The sequence below is a fragment of the Ailuropoda melanoleuca genome, chromosome 19, assembly GCF_002007445.2.
Source record: "Ailuropoda melanoleuca isolate Jingjing chromosome 19, ASM200744v2, whole genome shotgun sequence".
NCBI lineage: Eukaryota > Metazoa > Chordata > Mammalia > Carnivora > Ursidae > Ailuropoda > Ailuropoda melanoleuca.
In genome coordinates this window covers 1,893,099-1,910,369 of record NC_048236.1, presented here as the reverse complement: position 1 = coordinate 1,910,369, position 17,271 = coordinate 1,893,099, and the positions used below count along the sequence as shown (strand labels likewise).

Below are 17,271 nucleotides of genomic sequence, written 5' to 3'. Positions count from 1 at the left end.
AAAAAAAAAAAAAAAAAGGACCTTTGAAAATGGAAAATAGGAGGGGATAAAAAAGAAAGGAAGAAAATAATTCAGGGGCGCCCGGCTGGCTCAGTCGGAAAAGCATGCGACTCTTGATCTTGGGGTCATGAGTTTGAGCCCCACACTGGGTGTAGAGATTACTTACATACATACATACATACATGGAAGGAAGGAAGGAAGGAAGGAAGGAAGGAAGGAAGGAAGGAAGGAAGGAAGAAAGGAAGGAAGGAAGGAAGGAAGGAAGGAAGGAAGGAAGGAAGAAAGAAAAGAACGAACCCAAGCTCTTAAGGCCCAAAAGAGCTAGGTTTGAATCCTGGCTCTGCTGTCAAACTCCGCAAGTTAAATTTTCTAAAGCTCTGTTTCCTCACCAATGACAGAAGCATAGCACCAACTCTTCCTCAGAAAGGAAGACAGAGAGGAGGATTTAATGAGAGAACACATGTAAAATTTTAAGCACAGAGGCTGACACAGAGTAAGAAGTCCTCCAAGGATATTATAATATTCCGTTATAATACTGCATCCTTCCACTCGGCTGCTCCTCAGGCTGACCTTTCTTTCACCCTCAGCCTTTCAAATTCCTCATCTAGTCCTTCCCTCCCTACCACCATTCTCCCACATTGGCAGTTTAAACCAAAACCCCTTCCCTCCCCACCATTCTAACTAACCTCAGGGATCTGTCGGGACGGACCAGAGGGTGGTCCCGCTCAGTGACCTCCTCCACGGCCTGAGAGAGGGCACAGAGCCCTGAAAGCTGCAGGTTTGTGTCCAAGCTGGATATCTGCACGGTGGCCACGACCGCTGCCACATGCTGATCCAGGGAGCTGCGCGGACCAGGACCCCGCAAGCCTCTTGCCATTTCTGAAATTGGTGAGGGAAAGGTAGTGGCTTAAAACAAATTGAGGCTCCTCTAAGTTGGAAGTCTTTAAAGGTCAAGCCCAGTTATCCTACTGATATTTTAATACATTATTCATTCCTGTAGCTTGCATTCAGAGCTTTTCCAATTCTGCGTGAGGGATTTAACAGCCAAACACTGAAGATGAAGATATTCTGGAAAGCGGAACCTCCTTTTCCAGGGATGCTGAAGGGAGCAGCGATTAGTTAGACACACTCAAGGTCAAAGGAAGGAAGATGGATGCATGCTTCCAGAGCATTTTCCCATGCAACAGCAACCTTAGTCCACAGCTCTCCTCTACCCTGACTACTTCTGTGGCGACTGCCCAGGACTTGCTCCAACTTCTTTGCCCTCCCCTCCCAGCACCTGACTCACCACTGGCTGCCTCCTTCATCTCAGGGGGCAGAGCCATCCCCTCAGTCACCAGAAGCTGGTTAAACAGCTGTGAATCACTCTGTGCCATGGGGGGCTCAGTTTTTCCCTTGGCAGGTTCTGCGTCTGCCTTCGGGAGCTCAGCTTTTGCTTTGGGCGACTCAGTCTCTTCTTCTGAGAAGTTGGCCTCCGACTTGGACTCCTCTTCCGGATCTGGGGTACAGGAGTGACTTCGTGAAGAGGACGAGATGCTTAGTTCATCGGGCAGCAGCCCGTACTTGGTGTAGATTTGGGAGCTGAGCAGGTCACTGAGGGTGCTGCCCTCAAACCGACTGCTGAGCACCTGCAGCAGACCCTCAGCCATCTCTACGGGCACGGAGAGGTCACCCAGGGTCTTGTCACCCAGGGTCTGTCAACAGAAGAGGGTACGCATTTCAGGGACAAGCAGACGCGAAGGTCCTGGGGACAGGAGTAGAGAGGGTGGCCGCCTCCCGCCATGCCTTGCATACCAGACCTCACAGCATTTGTCTCCTTCCCCAGCAGGTCCCCCTCATACTCTCTAATCTCTAGCTCCAGACTCCCCCTACGTACCCCCTTATCTAGAACTCCCTTAGAGAATCCCACCTCCAAACCCACAACAAGCCCAAGTATCTCAAGCCTAGGATACCTCATCCAGGTTCTCCCGAAGATTCTGGAAAACTGGCTGCTGCTCACATATGTCCAGCTTCTTGATGAAGAAGAGCAGCTCCCACCACTCAGCCTGGGTCAGGTAGCCCAACTGCTCATTCTTCTGAGGCTCGGGCTGGAGGTATGGCAAAGAGTAGAGCCCATCCACAGGTTTCCAGTCCCAGGAGGGAAGTGCTGAGGAATAGGAATACAGGAATAGGGGTGTCAGTGTCCAACGGGAACAGAGGGCATATCTGAATCTCTAGGGCAGCTCCTCGTCAGGAGTGGCTGCGTCCCAGTCCCTACTCCTCTGTTCAGAGACATGCTGTCCATGTGCCCTCCAAGGCTCACCTGTGCCCAGCAGAGGAGCTCCTGCCCCCTTCTCCACAGCTCCTGAAGTTCCATCCTCGGCAGCTTCCTCAGGGCCCAGGATCTCCAGCATGTGCCAGTGCACCCAGTAGGTGCGGCCTGTTGACTGCCAGAAGACCTGGTATGGAGGGAGGAAGAAAGAGGCAAGAATAGGCTTCTGAGCCCTGGGTGGTACAGGCTTGAGAGGACAAGGCTGGGCCCAGAACGGGGGCACATAGTCCTCAGATAAATAGCTGGCTAGGCTTGGGAAAGCCCCTGTATAGCAAAAAGCTCCCTTCCCCTATGGGGTGGGCCCTGCCCCTCATCTCCTAACCCTGCCGGCCTCTGCTCTGACACCCCTCCTAGCCAACTCCACGGGTAGGGGTGCAGGGAGTGTCTCCACGCAGCATCTCTGCTTCCTGGGTATAAGCCTCGGNTATGGGGTGGGCCCTGCCCCTCATCTCCTAACCCTGCCGGCCTCTGCTCTGACACCCCTCTTAGCCAACTCCACGGGTAGGGGTGCAGGGAGTGTCTCCACGCAGCATCTCTGCTTCCTGGGTATAAGCCTCGGCTTGGCCTCCCAGCCCACCCCGTTTTCTCAGCCCTCCAAATTTCTCCAAGCCCTTCTCCACTGCTGACCCCCTTTTTTCTCCGTGGGTGGCCTGTCAGAGCCCCCTGCATGGAAGCCCCCGTTATGCTCCCCCAGCTAGATCCCCAACAGCGTCCCCCACGCACACTCACTCACCTGCACGGGGGGCACACCGTTGTTGCTCTGACGGAACTCGCCCTCGTCCCCAGCGCTGACCTCCTCGTAGTCATCCAGCATGCGCACTCGCATCCCGGCCTGCAGCGTCTCTCGCACGTACTCACCATAGCCACAGCGGCTCGAAAATTCAGAGCGTTGGCGGAAGGCCCGCTCTTGCCTTCTGGGGGCGGCAATCATGGTGGGGAGCAAAAGGCTAGGGCCTGAAATGCAGGGCTGAAAGATGGACCGGGCCGGCCGCGGTGGCAATGTGCTCTGTTCACTAAGGTTCCGGGCCCAGCCCATGCTCCGCACCAGCTCTGAGATGAGGTTGCCCACGGCCATACTGAACTCCAGCTCCCGCTGCCCCCGGCTTTTCTCCTGGCCGAACTCCCTTGGGGACAGGGAGCCTCGGTCTCCAGCCCCTGGCTCTGGGCTATTATTCAGTTGATCCAGCAGGGAGGTGACACACAGGTAGCGTTTCACCAGGGAGAAGAGCAGTTTTCCTGGGATCTGTAGGACACAGTCGGTGGTGTAGGTCCATCTTCTCCCAGCTGCAGCCCCTCTCCCCATAATATCATCCTCTACAGAGAAACGTAAACGCCTATCCCCACACTTTGAGAAGGTCTCAAACTGTGATTCAGAGAACACACAAGGAGTGTCTTAAAAGAGAGATTCCTGGGTTCTAATCTCAGAATTTCTGAGTGGGGAAGCAAGCATGACCCTTCATTCTTGGCAAGCTCCCCCAGTGGCTCTGGTGCTGTGCACAATTCTGAACCACGCTTTCAGAAGCAATGCCCTTGGCCTTGTACACGGCATTTCCCCCATAGCTGCCAGAGTACCTGAGGCAGATGAATGCCCTCAAAGGCCATGCAGTGCTCCTCAGAGGAGGTGGTCTCTGCAAACAGCTCCAGCAAAGTATAGCGGCTGTCAAAATCCATGTGCTGCTCGATGCCATCTTGCTGGCTCAGTGACAGAAGGACGTGAGCCCGACTCCCTGTAATCCACACCCAATCTGTATCTTCTCCTCAATCCCCAAGGCCTTTCCTAGAGTACCTATCCCCTACCCTAGAGGCTTTCAAACTTCTCTGTGACAGAGGCTCACGGTAAGGTATACATTTTACATGCTAACCCGACACAAACATACACACATACAACTGAAACATATATTTAATGCTACAAAACTTACCTTACTAAGTGCTACCCGCTAGTTATTTTACATTTAAAAAAATGTTGGTTGTAACCCACCAAACTGATTTCACAATCAACAAATAAATCTCAACTGACCGTTTAAAAATATAAACCAATTCTATTCTCTTCCCTGCCACTGCATTGAGAATGGACAGATAAACTGGGTACTATTATTTTATTCTATTTATATACCTGTCATAGTTTATTAATGTATACTCTTTTTTTTTTTTTTTTGGCAACGAATTGGTATTCACCAAATATTAGTTGTTCTTCCAGAGTTGGGCCATCCCTCCTCTTTCTGTTCTTACTCCTGGTGGCCCCATTCTCTCCAGTGCTTTCCTTCGTCCCCTGGCTGTCTCTTACCAGCATCGTGGGCTGCCAGAGCCTGTAGCATCTTGCCCGCACTCCGACGGATCTGAGGCTCAGGGTTGCATAACATATGCATGAGCAGGTCCAGGGCTCCCGTCTCCCTGAAGATCCCAGTGAGGGGCCCGATGCTGGCATAGGCACTGAGCACATGGATGGTGTGGAGCACAGCAGCTGTGAGGCTCGAGGTCCCACCTTCTGCCAGCTGCCTGGCAGCCCTGCGCACCAGCGCCCGCACATCAGCCTCCATCTCTCGCATTGCTGTGTCATCCAGACCTCCTGGATCTCGGGGAAAGCTTCCTGAACACCCAGCTGGTTCGTGCTGAGGTCCCTTAGATAGTGCCCGCTCACCTAACAGCATGGGGCAGTTGGCATAGACTTCGGGGGCCGACAGCCACATGAGGATGTGCTCTGTCTTGCCCTCGTCCACACCCACTCTGCCCACTTCCCCACACTTCACAACACTCCATCGGATCAGATATTCAGGATGCCCGTCATGCCCAGGCCGCTGTCGAATAAGCTCTTCAGGATATGCCTGCAGCCGGGGCCCCAAGGGCACCATGAGGTCCCCGGTGCGCCGTTCCCCCACCATCCTGACCTCCTGGGACACACAAGGAGAAAGATAAAGGCAATGAGGGCAAGGGAAAAGACTACATGGAGGGGACAGAACCTTGAGACACAGATCGGGTGCAGGGTGACTGGCAGGCTGCGTGGTGGAATTTATAGACCAAAGAGAAAAAGCCAAGAATGGGACGGAATACATAACTTGAACATATTTTGGGATTTAGAAGGAAGGAGAATGCAGTGGAAATGGCAAGAGGATGAAATGAAGGGGTTTAAATAATGGAAGAGGTTATGAAAGGGGATAAGAACAAGAAAGTCACAGTAAGAGTGACAGCTAAGTAGCAGCCTGGGCAGAAGAGCAGGACGGCCGGGAGATACAGGTCAAGACTTAGAAGGATAATAGTTGTGAGCAGGCAGGACGGCAGCATGGAAGACAGCGGAGCCAGAACAAATGAGGAAAGTCAGTGTGGAGAAGAGGCAGGAGAGGGAGTAAAAACGAAAGCGGAAAGCTGGAATGTGGATATAAAGGAACGGGCCATGGCAGATAAAATAGAGACGAAAGAAGGCTGGGTGGTGGGCCCCCACATCTGGATGGCTGGATGGGGAAAGTGTATCAGGGAATTGTAAGCAGGAGAGGGGCCGAGGGGGCCAGATAAAATTATAAGAAAAAAGACCAGGTTCCACCTGGCACATAAGTTGTATGTATGGTGAAGGTCTAAGTCAGGTAGATATATATGGAGGTGGTAATCATGCAGCTGAATCGTAGGAAATGAGGTCAGGAGATGGTGAAGACGTTAGAGAGGCAATACAGCACAGGTGAGACTCTGGCTGAACCTGAATTCTGGTTCTTTCACTTACTCCATAAGTGCTTTTGGACAAGTTACCTCACCTCTGAGCCTCAGTTCCCTCCTCTGCAACATGGTGATCTGTTGTAAAGTTGTTGTAAAAACTAAGTAAGATCATGGATGTAGACCACCTAGAACAGCCACTAGCACACAGTGAGAGCTCCCTAAACACAATCTAATATTATTATTCTGAGCTGGAGAAGGGAGGGGCAGTCCTCAGATAAACTGAGTTATTACGCCGGAAGATGATGAATGGGAATAGGAAGACGGCTATGCTGGCGATCAGGAAAAGGTATGTGTGGTATGAAAAGGTATGGGGGCAACCGGGGAGTGGTGAGAATAGGAATGGAGGGGCAGATAAAGATGACAGAAGAAAAGTATGAAGAGGAGGGTAAACATAGGATGTGAATCTCAGTGGGGCAGGGGGACAAGACCGGGAGGTAATGGGTGATGTGGCAATGGACAACGGATGAGCAGGGTGAAGTAAAACAACTGACAGGCCTAAGTGGGGGGGGAGGGGCGAGAGGGGGAACTATCATGGGCCTAGAATAGGAGCAGTAAACTGAGGTGTGGAGGTGAGGTCTGGACCTGGGGATGAGACAGCGGGTAAACGCAGGTAGCAAGGCTAGGCCCAAGCTTGCAGACCATCAGGGGTGCCAGAGGAGGCCACTAGGGCAGCGGAACGGCTTTAGGGGGGCGGGGTGGGGGGGGCGCGGTCCGAGGAGGCTGACAGGACGGGGCGAATCTCGGAAAGCAAGACCTGGCTCCCGTCATCAGCCCCAGGGACAGTGGGTCAGGGAGCGGGAAGGGGACGCGGCAGGGACCGGGTCGCCGTAGGACTCGACTCTCACCTCCGACCGCCCGGCTTGGCCCTCGCTGGGAGCCAGCGGCCGGTCCCGCCGTCCTGGCCCCGCCTCCTCAGCAGCTCCCTTCCGGGTCACACGGCCAGGACGGGCGCGGCCGAGCTTCTACGGGGGCCGCCGCGGCCCACAGTCGAGCGTGGCGGAAGGGCGCGCGAGTGGAGCATGCGTAGTGGCCGCGCCGCTGCGCGCCGGGCGCGCTGCAGGCGGAGGCCGCGCTCACAGTCACGTTGCTCCTCGCCGCAGAAGTACGCAGCCCTTTCCCTCTTTCACCTTGGAAGTCCCCCCGTCGTATTCCCTGGGTCGGCCTTCCCCATCCCCCTGAAACCTACACTCCCAACCCTGGAGCTGTCCTGTGAGTTTTCACTAGGTCACGTGGCCATGAGTTTCCCAAACCCCTCGGCAGTGCTTTGGATTGGTTGAGTCACTTTTCCTATTAAAATTGCTCATCTCTGTGTCGGCCTAAAAACCTAACAAAGCCATGCACGAGGACAAAGGCTCCAGCTCCCCGAAATGTTCCTTCAATTAAGCCGCAGAGTTCCACAGCCCAAAGCACCCCTTAGCTTTGCCGTTGTTCTCATCAGGCAGCCAGGCTTGCTTCTCAGAGCAACGTTTGGGGTTTGATTCATGTTCATACTTCCCTCCCTCCCTATGCGGAAAAAGGAGGCAAAGACCCCACCGTCTGTGCACAAAAATGATACATTTATTGAAAGAGTATTTTTTTTAATACAAAAGAAAGCTCTGTACATAGGACTGTGACCATGTCCACTATTCCTGGGTCAGCATCCCAGGGGAAGTAGAAACCACTGACATACTCCACATTCACACACACACTCAGGCACACACACGCGCACGCACACACACATGCACACACACACACACACACACACACTCCAGAGCCACCAAGGAAGGGAAACACCAAGGGTTGCTGCACATAGAAATGCCACCTCATCCCTGACGCACACATGTTCTCCCAAGGCCACGCTCACACAACACACATTATAAGCACTTTGCCTGATTCACTCACTGGGTCTGTCTTTTGTGGGAAGGAGAGGAGGAATTCATCAGTCTCCTCCCCTGGGTGGGGGAGTGGGGAGTGAGTGAGTGATCGTGGAGTGAAACAAGAGCAGAGAAAGGGGGCTGGGCAGTTACAGACCTGAGTCCCAAGCTCCCCCACTCTCTGGCCCCCGATTTGCCATGCCCCAGCCTTGTAAGCCACCCATAAGCCCCAGCCATCTCCAGGAGAAAGCCCAGAATGGTGACTTCCATCTGGGCACCCCAAACTGAGGCAAGACAGCAATGGGGGTTAGAGGTTACGGGGGTTCTCAAACGCGTCGGCAAATCATCCCCTTGATAACTAGGCTGTGCGCAAAAACTCCCCCCACCCCTTCACCTCATCACAGAAGCAGGATTGTTCCTCCTGAAGGCAGTCACAGGGGTTAATAAAACTCCACCCCAACTGCTGCCCTGTTCTGAAAAAGCTCCCTTTCTGGATAAAGGGGGTGAAGGTAGGCTCTGACGCAGGGTAAGAGACCCTCCCCCTATGCTAGCCCGTCCTCAAGGTCTACCCCAAAGGGGGCAGAGTGGGGTAGGGCACGGCCCCTGTACAAATTACATAAATACTGAGGTTACACTTAGAAAAATAAAGTCATTTTCTTCAAGGCTTTTTGTCTTAATTTAAAAAAGTTACAGTAGCTGCTCACTCCCTGGGAGAGCTGCCCATTTCTGGCTCCCCTATCACTATACTCAGCCCAAGAGCTGCTCCCGTTTTTTCTGACCCCCATTCCTGCCTCTCACCCCCTCCCAGACCCCACCCTGCTCACTGCAACTTGGGCCCCAGGCAGCTGCAGGCCTGGGGGAGCACAAGGCTGCAATGCCCATGCGTGTGGCACAAATGAAGTCAGTTGCCTCTACCTGACACCCTCCCACCCCCACCCCCACATTTGGTCTCCCTCTTCCCTCTCCCTTGCAACAGCCCTAAAGGGCAAAAAGAGACCCAGGGCCGTGGGTCACCCTCCCCACCCCGTTGGGGCATGGCCTGAGGGCCCCTCCCCCGGTTTTCTCCTGGAAACAACCCAGGACCGGGCAATCCCAGAATCTCCCCTACACACTGACGGGCCCCAAGCTCATGGGGTGGCTCTGTCCCCAGAGGCCCAGCCAGTTCCGGGGAGCCCCAGGGCTCCCCAGGGAAGGGGAGCTCGGGCAGGGAGGGGGACGAGAAAAACGCCATAAAAAAAAGTTTAAATATTTTAAAAATATATATTTATAGATTTGTTTTCACTTCGTCTCCTCAAATAAAAAGTTCAAAATCAACTTTAAGTAAAGCAGCTGGGAGGAGAGGGGGGAAGACAGGGTGAGAGGGAACCCTGATGGTTCCCTCCAACCCAGGAGTCCCTGGGGTCCCGAGGGGATCGGCAAGGCAGGGCAGGGCAGCTGGCCCCGGAAACCTACTCTGTGCACAGGCCCAGCTCTCAGGAGCGGCAGGGACAACGGGGCGGCGGCGTGAGGGAAGAAGCCCCATCTCCCCAGGTGGCTCCCTGAGGGGCAGGGATAGGGCTCTTTTTACCCAGCCTGTGACAGACACAGTGCTGACGTGGGGTCAGCAAGGAGGCTGGGAGAGGACCCCAACTGCTTCCTCAGGGGGAACACGGTGCCTAGTCCCACAGAGGCCTGTGTGTGGGAAGGTGGGGCACGGTCCCATTGAATAAGCTAATACTCATGGCAAACATGGAGCCAAGCTGGCGAGGGGAGTCTGAGGAGGGAGGACAGCTCCACCATCAACAGAAAATGGGAGGTGGAGCGAGAGAAGGAGGGGAGGGTGAGGGAGGATGGGGGGGAGGGCAGGCTGGCCCATTTCTTTGGCTGGAGTGAGAGGGCTCAGTCCTGTGGCTGCCCACTCCTCCTCCCTGCCTCCCTCCTGCGGCCCGTCAACGTGTGTGTAAAGAAAACGTGAAAAGGCAACAATAAATAAGTGGTGCCACCCCTTGGGCCATCTGTCCAGGGCGGCAGGGCGGGTCAGTCACTCTTGGTGCTGTGGGCGGCATCCAGGTTCACCACCTGTAACTCGGTGAGGTTGCTGCTGCTCCCAGCCTGCTGCCCTATCACAGCCATCTGGAGGGAAGGGGGTACGTAAGGAAGAGGGGCAGGAACTGACCAGGCAGTTCAAGCTCCCCCCTGCTTGCCTGCTTGTCCATCCCAGGCCTGACCGGGAGAACGGACGGGCCTCCTGGTTCGGGATCTTGGCTTTGACCCGTGGGGAAATGGAATGCCCAGGGTCGAGATAAAGAAATGGCTGGCTGGCTGGGGTGAGGTGAAGGGGGCCCCCCACCTACCTGGTGAAGCTGCACCGCAGACACAGGGATCTGCACTGTCCCAGACGGCGCGGTCAAGAACACCTGGGGAACGCCACCTGCAGTGGGAAACCACGGGACATGCTTGCTCAAGAGGAACTTCCAGATACCAGAGAAGTTGTGATAAATGCACAAGTGACCGGTAAGTCTCAGATGCAAGTATCCAAGGGTTAGTGTCCAAATGTGCCCACGTGTGCATGCAGATATAAGTGTTCAAGTGTGCGTGAGTACCCCAGGGGACAGCCGTGGGTGTTGGAGGATGCGTGCAAGCATCCGTGTGTGCGTGTGTAGGGCTATGTGCGGGCGGCCTAGTTTGTGTATGTGGTGTGAGTGTGTCCATCTAGGTGTGTATGTGGGGGCTCAGTTGAGCGTGTGGGTGTGTAAGGGAGGAAATGGTCCTCTTTTCCTCAGCCCCGCCGCACAGCTCACCTTGCTCCTGGACCTGGCTGTGGGACACCTGCATGGTGGATGGCGCCTGGGGGAAGGCATTGAGCACGGTGAGGCTGCCATCAGCCAAGCCCGAGGTGGGTGCATACATCACCGCATGGGGACTAGGGTACATCATGTGGCCACCCACAGTTGTGGGCACAGATGACGTCATGATGGTGGCAGGCAATGTCACTGGCAAACACAGACACACATTAGGGAGGTTGGCCCTGGTTCCTACTGATATCCCCCATCCCACCTCCAGGAACTCCAGGGCTCCAGAGCCCTCGTGCCATTGCCCAGGTCAAAAGCTCGACAAGATTCATTCCTCTGCTCCCTGTGTCATCGACTAAGAAAAGCCGTTATTTTTTCTTAAACATAGGAGCACCAAACTTTAATTGTATCCTATTACATTGTACTATTTAAATGTCTATCTGCTGAATTCTTCGTTCTAAGACCATAAGGCCTTGGGAGAAACAAGGATTGCAATGACTGACCGACCCACTCTAGGGAAACTCAGATACTCCCCTTTTATTTTATTTTTCAAATACTCCCCTTTTAGGAGGCTCCATCATCCCATTTTTTATTTGTTCACACTTCTCCTCCTTCTTCCTAAACGTGTGGCTAACAAACTCATCTGTTAAACGTCCAGGGTTAATGTGCATAACGTCACCTGGAATCTTGTTAAAATGCAGATTTGGGGTAAGGCTTAAGAGTTTGCATTTCTATCAAGCTCCCAGGTGATGCCAGTCCTCTGTCCATAGGCCATATCTTTTGTAATAAGGTTGTCAATAACAAAACTGAAAAGTAATTTTTTTTTGAAACTGTTTCATCATTTCTGAAATGACTAGACACACCAATGGGAATTATGGCTCCTCAAAACCTACGATGCCCTCCAAGGAGACAAGTGCTCTATAAATCTTTCCTGGTAATTAAGCAAACATGTGTCCTTGGGCAAGTAGCTTCTCCTTTCTGGGCCTCCAGCTTCTCATCTGAATGAGGAGAAGGGCGGCTCCAGTGGTCCCTAATTTTTTTCCTGAAATCCATAGCCCTACCGCAGGACAGGGTTCCAAACCCAGCCATCCTCACCTGACCTTCCCATAAGGATTAGGATAAGGGTTAAGCCAAAATCCTCCATCTCCACATTAAGAAATTCTCTGACCTTAGTTATAGGAGGGGTACTATTGGGCACCTGCTGCTAGGCCTCATGAAGGAGGCAGGGAGGGGAGGGGAGGGCTTCGAGCTATACCTGTCCCGCTGGAGGAGGTCTGCGTGAGGTCTGTGCTGCTGTCGCGAGAGGGAGACGCTTGCTGTGGGGCCTGGTGCACCTGAATGGCCTGCACTGGGACCTGCTGGGCCACTGCCCCACCTAGGAGACACAGACACTTAACCCTACCCGGCCACCACCTGCACCAAAAACCCACAAACACCCCCAGGCCCAGGGTCTGCCACACTGCTCCCCAACTCCCATAGCTATCTTTCCTGGGAGCTAAAGAGGCTTTTCACGTCCTTAATCTCGTCTCCAGGGGTTTCTGCACTCTGCTCTTGCCCCTCCCAACTCCTCCCCCACCCAGGCCTTGCCTCTGCCTCCTTGGGTGATACAGGAGCTGGCATCAAACCAACAAGAACATGCCCCGTCCTTCACTGAAGGTAGGGAAGTGGTGGGCTGTCTACTGTCCCTGTGGCAGTAGGGGCACAGGGCTGGGCTGTCTGGACAAGGCCAGCGGGTATGGTTGAAACTTATTGACAAGGATAGTAGGGGTCCCAGTGGGGAAGGGCATGCCTGCCAGCGGGACATAAGAGGCTTCTCTCAGGCTCTGGCTGACCCCTGTCCACCTTCCTTCTGACCAAGGAAAGAGGTTCCCCTTGTGCCAGCCCTCAACCCACTCTTGGCATGCTCAGTTTGCCCCTTGTGACTCACCAGGCATGAGGGTGAAGCTGGTGGGCAGCTGCATGAGGCCCCCAGAGGAGACCGGGCCGCTGCCTGTACTCTTCAGCACAGTCCCATTGGCACTGCTGACAGCGCTGGGGCTGACGCTAGCAGACACCGGTGCCAGGTAGTTTGTGATGGGGAAGGAGGGGCCACTGCTGACTTGCATGGTGGTAGAGGTGCTGGGTGCTGTTTGGATGGTGGAGGTGGTACCCGGCAGGTTGGTGACCGTGAACGCCTGTTTCAGCGTGTCCTGCACCCAGAGTAAAGATGCAGCAGTGAGCCTCTACCAGACCCTGCCCCTTCAGAAGCTTTGTGGGGAGTGACAGAACAGACTGGAACAGTGTGCCTGGGTTCAAACCCCAGCTCTGCCATTTACCTGCTGTCTGACCCCTGGGCAAGTTACTGAGTTTCCTGTCCATAAAAGGAGAAGACTTAGCCCACAGGTGTTGTGAAGATTAACAGGTGAACATAAATAAAGTGCCTGACACCTAAAAAGAGCAAATAAGTATTTGCTGCTCTTACGGTGATGATGATGATATCATCATCATAATTCCCTGAATTCTCTGCCGCAATGGGCCATGGTAATCACCCTGGCTGGGGAATCAGGACACTGGGGTCTATTCCCGACTCTGTTGATGACCATCTGTGTGATCCTGCGGAAATCACCTCCTCTTTCTGGGCCTCGGTTTTCCTGGTCTATAAACATGAGGGGGCTGGGCTGCTATGTCCTCTTTAAAAACATCCTTCCAGCTGTGATTTGCCAGGTTCTGAGACAGGGACAAGAGTTTTTCAGGGAACTTAGAGTTTCAGAGAGATCTTGGGTGTTTGGCAATTAAGCACTCATGCCAAATACCTAAGGTTTAAACTACCAAAGGAATTTATTCCTCCAGCGAAATTCCCCAGGAATAAGTGAGCCCTACTGCTTAAAGAGTTTGCAACTACAGATGATATGCTGGTAAGGGGGGGGGGAACCTGGAGCACTGACTCTCCCCTCGACGAGCCTTTGTTCTTAGAAGGGGAAAGAGGAAGCCACGAGCTGAGAACCAAGCCCAGAGAACTGAGGGGGTTCAAATACTGGGGGTGGGTCAGCGCGGGATGTTTGCTAGGCAGCCGAGCTCAAAGCCCCTGATTGGTGAAAGCGTTGCTAAGGCAAACAGTGCCGCTTCTTCTGATTGGCCCATTAGTGAAGGGCCACCCGGAAGGTGGAGCTCCCCAGAGAAGCAACGGAGGAAGCCCCGCCCCCTCTCCTTACCGGGAAAAGGAAGGGGGAGGCGTAACTAGGGCCGGCATCCCTAGCAGCCGCGAATACACTCCCTAAACTTGCCCGGGCCCGGACATCCTGAAGAGGTAGGCGGCTGGCTAGTTAAGTAGTCTCCAGCCCAGTCAACCAGCCCGCCTGCCTACGGTGCTGGGTTTCCAGGACCCTGGAGCCCACAAGTGCTTCCTTCCTACTCCCTGGCAACCCAGCCTGCCGCGAGGGCAGGGCTAAGCTACGCCCCCGCCCCCAGCAGGGAGACAGCTGGCGGGAGGAATGCAAGGGCCCTGCCAGGCGGGCGGGCTGCAGGCGGGAGGCCGGCCTGGAGCCGGAGCCGGCCTTATAAGGGCACGGAGGCCGCCCGCTTATCTAGGGGGCCGGCCTCCTGTCAGGATGGCGAGGATGGACACCTGTCCCCTAGGATGTGGGGCACTAACCCGCTCCGTTCCACATCAGTGGGCACCTATCCTGAGTGAGGGAGAGAGGCACGCATCCCCTCCCCTCTCTGCCGGTGAAGTCCCTCCCCTTCCTTCCCCTCAGATAGGTGACCCAAACACACCTTGGTCTCCCCACTGCTGTCGGACTCCGACACCTGGTAGGTGAGGTCTGTCTCTTCAAAGCCCGTGGCACTCATTCTCTGGTCTGTGGTGGGGTCTGAGCGGGGTGGAGAGTCTGGCGAGTTGAGGCAGGTCTGAATCAGTGCCTTGCCAGTCTCACTGGTGATCATGGGCTGCAGTTTGCGGGTGGCAAAGGTATACACATGGCCTGTTTCACTGGCCACCAGCAACAGCACCTGTGTCCCTGTCAGCGTGGACAGCTCATAGGCCTGGGGGTAGGGGGGAGGAGATGGGTAGGTCAGCCAAACTTTTTCTCTCTACCTTCCTTGGGAAGTAGGGAAGAGAGGAAATAACACAGTGATCTCAAGCCCCTGCCCCACCCCCTCAGTGACCTTCCTCTCCAGTGACTGGGGCAAGGGGGAGGGTCCTATCGAAATATCTGAAGGAGAGCTGGAGAGCAGAAAAACTACCCCTGCGCCTCCTTTGAGGAGTAGCCACTGACCTGCAGATAGCCCAAGCAAAGAGTTATAGCCCCCTAGTGACAGAATGTATAACCTCAGGGGACACGGAGGGGCCCAGGTAGCTCCTGAATACAGCTTGGTGCCAGGAGCCTCAGAGAGAGGGCTCCCACCCACCCACTCTTCACTGTCATAGGAACCAGACAGAATAAAGTTGCTATCTCACTGGAAGTCCCATAAGACATTAGGGATAAGGGGGTCACATAAGTTCTAAACTGTCCCATGTTTCTTCCCAGAAACTGCATAGGTCCTAACCTGTTGCCATTTTGTCCTTATGCCCTATAATACTGTGCTACCAGCTTTTTTCTTTCTTTGTCTTGATGCAACAGGGTCTGGAGTGATGGGAGATGGGGGCTGGATTAGAAGCTACTGCTACCCTGCCATGAGCCCAGGGAGGGGACCTTCAAGGGTGTCCTCACAGATGGCCTCCTTACTCCCAAAAAAGTTCCACAACCCACCTTGAAAGCAGCTCTGGTTTTCATATGGGACAGAAATAAACACCAGCCCATGTCCCCAGGGTTCTAGCTTCTTGTTTCCCCGTTCATCTACTTCCATCCCTTCCCACATCTTGTACACCTCAAGACGGCTCCTTTCCTCACCCATTTTCACTGGGTTACTGGCTAGAAGAGGAAGAATTTCTAGATACCTCTGCAAACCTCCCTGCCTTTACCCAAACTCCATGCACAGATTCTCTCTGGGGCTGGAAATCCCACTTGTCCCAAAGGCAGATGGTCCTGAAGGCTGTCCTGCGGGCAGTGCACCGGTTTCCAGTGGATGCGAAGGAAGACACATGGCCATCGTGGGACTCAGTCCCTGCTGCTTAGGGCTGCATCAGTTCTCCTGCCCTGTTCCCCTACCTGGGGCTCTTGAGCCCCATTTGGTCATCAGCCCTGCCCGTCCTTCCAGCCAGCACTACTCTTGTGGTGCCCACCTTCCTCCCACACATGCTGGCTCATTGTTGTTATAGAGCTCCAACCTCTTCACCTCCATACCTTCCCTTCGGCTCCCTGCTTTTCCGGCACCCTCCCCGGAACACCAGAAGGCACTGGATCTAGTGACCCCCGCGTCTCATTAACCACCTCCCGAGCAGCCTCCCATTACCACTCTTCACCCGTTCACTCCACAAGGGCCCTGTTCTCTCGCGCCCGTCACTCCCACCTCGGCGCCCTTTTCCTCTTCTTTGGACATTCCTGGCATCTCCCCTCTCCCCACATTTCCCCGGCGGCCCCTCCCCTTTCGCCCTCCCGGGGTAACAGCCATCCCCTCCCACACACCTCCTGCGGACTCGCCGCCTCTCACCTCCGCCTCGGCTCTGCCTTCCTCCCGGGCTCCCCTTGCGTGTCCCCACCCTCCCGGTCTCCCGTGGCCGTACAGACTCCGGGCCCGGTACCTTCTTCATGATGCCCGTCTTCCTCTTGCTGAAGGTCGTGTAGCGCCGCAGTTTGTTGTCGATGAACTCCATCTTGATCTTCACGCGGCCCCGAGTCTTCTTACCCGGCTTGGCCCCGCTCACCGCGCCACTCACCGGCCCATAGCCTCCGGTGGCCGCCGCCGCCGCCTCGGGCCCACCGACGAGCTCCATCTCGCTGAGGCTCCGCTTCAGGCCGCGCCGCTCCGCGCCCAGCTCCTCCTCCTCTCCCGACTCCGAGTCGCCCTCGCTGCCGCTGTAGAGGGCCCCCGCGGTGGGCGCCGGGGTGGTTGTCGCTGCTGCTGCAGCCTCCCTCTCGAGGCGGCCCGGCCCGAGCCCCGCGCCGTTCCCGGGAACCCGGCCCCCGTTAGCCCCGCGAGTCCCGCCGCCGCCGCCACCTCCCGGCCGCCCCGTCGGGGTCCGGTTCAGGCTGCCCCCCAGAGCCGAGCCCCGGCCCAGCGCCGCCGCGGCCCCAGCTTGGCTCGGTAACATGGCGCTCAATGCAGGAGGGCGGACGGGCAGTCAGCGAGGAATCGGAGCCGCCGCCGCCGCCGCCATCGGCTTTCCGGCTCAACCCTGCACTCCCGCTGCTGCTAGAGCCGCTATCGCTGCCGCCGCCGCCGCGAACCCGGGGCCCCTGCACGCCCGGGCCGACCTGGGCCCTCACTTTCTTGCCCCTGTGGCCCGGGTTGCCCCAGGCCGCGCGGAGCGCCCCCTGTCCGTATGCTAGGGCGGCGCGCCCGGCGGCCGTCAGCGTCCCCCGGGGGGCAGGGGCTGCTGGCCGCGGCCGAGACGGCGGGTGGAGGGGGCCGGGACCACGCGCTGGCGGCGGAGGGATCCCCCGACCCTTCCCCCCATATAAAGAGATACAATGTTTCCTTTTATGGCGAGGCCGCTCCTTATATGGTGAGCCCCTGCGCCCCCTCCGCATTGGTCCGCGGTTCCGGCACCTCCGCT

At 55.6% G+C, this 17,271-nt stretch overlaps 2 protein-coding genes across 11 annotated transcripts in view; both read right to left on the bottom strand.

The window, feature by feature from the left end:
* CUL9 (cullin 9) overlaps positions 1–7,005 on the bottom strand; it is a 46,478-nt gene extending 39,473 nt beyond the window's left edge. For 8 of the 9 annotated variants that reach the window (XR_004622092.1, XM_034648235.1, XM_019794400.2 and 5 more), the window contains exons 1-8: positions 6,859–7,005; positions 4,596–5,199; positions 3,884–4,038; positions 3,045–3,554; positions 2,303–2,438; positions 1,953–2,146; positions 1,289–1,694; positions 687–879 (exon numbers count right to left, since the gene is read on the bottom strand). Coding sequence is in view for 8 of the 9 variants with exons in the window: in XM_034648235.1 (XP_034504126.1) it covers positions 687–879; positions 1,289–1,694; positions 1,953–2,146; positions 2,303–2,438; positions 3,045–3,554; positions 3,884–4,038; positions 4,596–5,190 (2,189 nt within the window). In the remaining variant the exon portion in view is untranslated. Of the gene's footprint in view, positions 1–686; positions 880–1,288; positions 1,695–1,952; positions 2,147–2,302; positions 2,439–3,044; positions 3,555–3,883; positions 4,039–4,595; positions 5,200–6,051; positions 6,089–6,858 lie in introns of all 9 variants that reach the window. The other variant, XM_034648236.1, reaches the window with a different exon arrangement.
* Positions 7,006–7,548: 543 nt separating this feature from the next.
* On the bottom strand, positions 7,549–17,271 carry SRF (serum response factor). 2 transcript variants are annotated; one of them, XM_011218789.3, is made up of 7 exons: positions 16,297–17,271; positions 14,391–14,657; positions 12,565–12,826; positions 11,893–12,012; positions 10,647–10,838; positions 10,200–10,276; positions 7,549–9,978 (listed from the first exon to the last, which is right to left on the bottom strand). In XM_011218789.3, the coding sequence occupies exons 1-7, from the start codon at positions 16,804–16,806 to the stop codon at positions 9,883–9,885; spliced, it is 1,524 nt and encodes a 507-aa protein (XP_011217091.2). In that variant the 5' UTR covers positions 16,807–17,271; the 3' UTR covers positions 7,549–9,882. The 2 variants fall into 2 exon arrangements, with proteins under 2 accessions (XP_011217091.2, XP_034504131.1); XM_034648240.1 differs by lacking the exon at positions 14,391–14,657.

Bases quoted from the DNA above. Each gene is read 5' to 3' on its own strand.
- SRF (XM_011218789.3), bottom strand. From the start codon at position 16,806: ATGTTACCGAGCCAAGCTGGGGCCGCGGCGGCGCTGGGCCGGGGCTCG. The intron at 14,658-16,296 runs GTACCGGGCCCG...CCCTACCCCCAG, and splicing joins AGACGGGCATCATGAAGAAG to GCCTATGAGCTGTCCACGCT. The intron at 10,839-11,892 runs GTATAGCTCGAA...TGTGTTTGCCAG, and splicing joins GACCTCCTCCAGCGGGACAG to TGACATTGCCTGCCACCATC.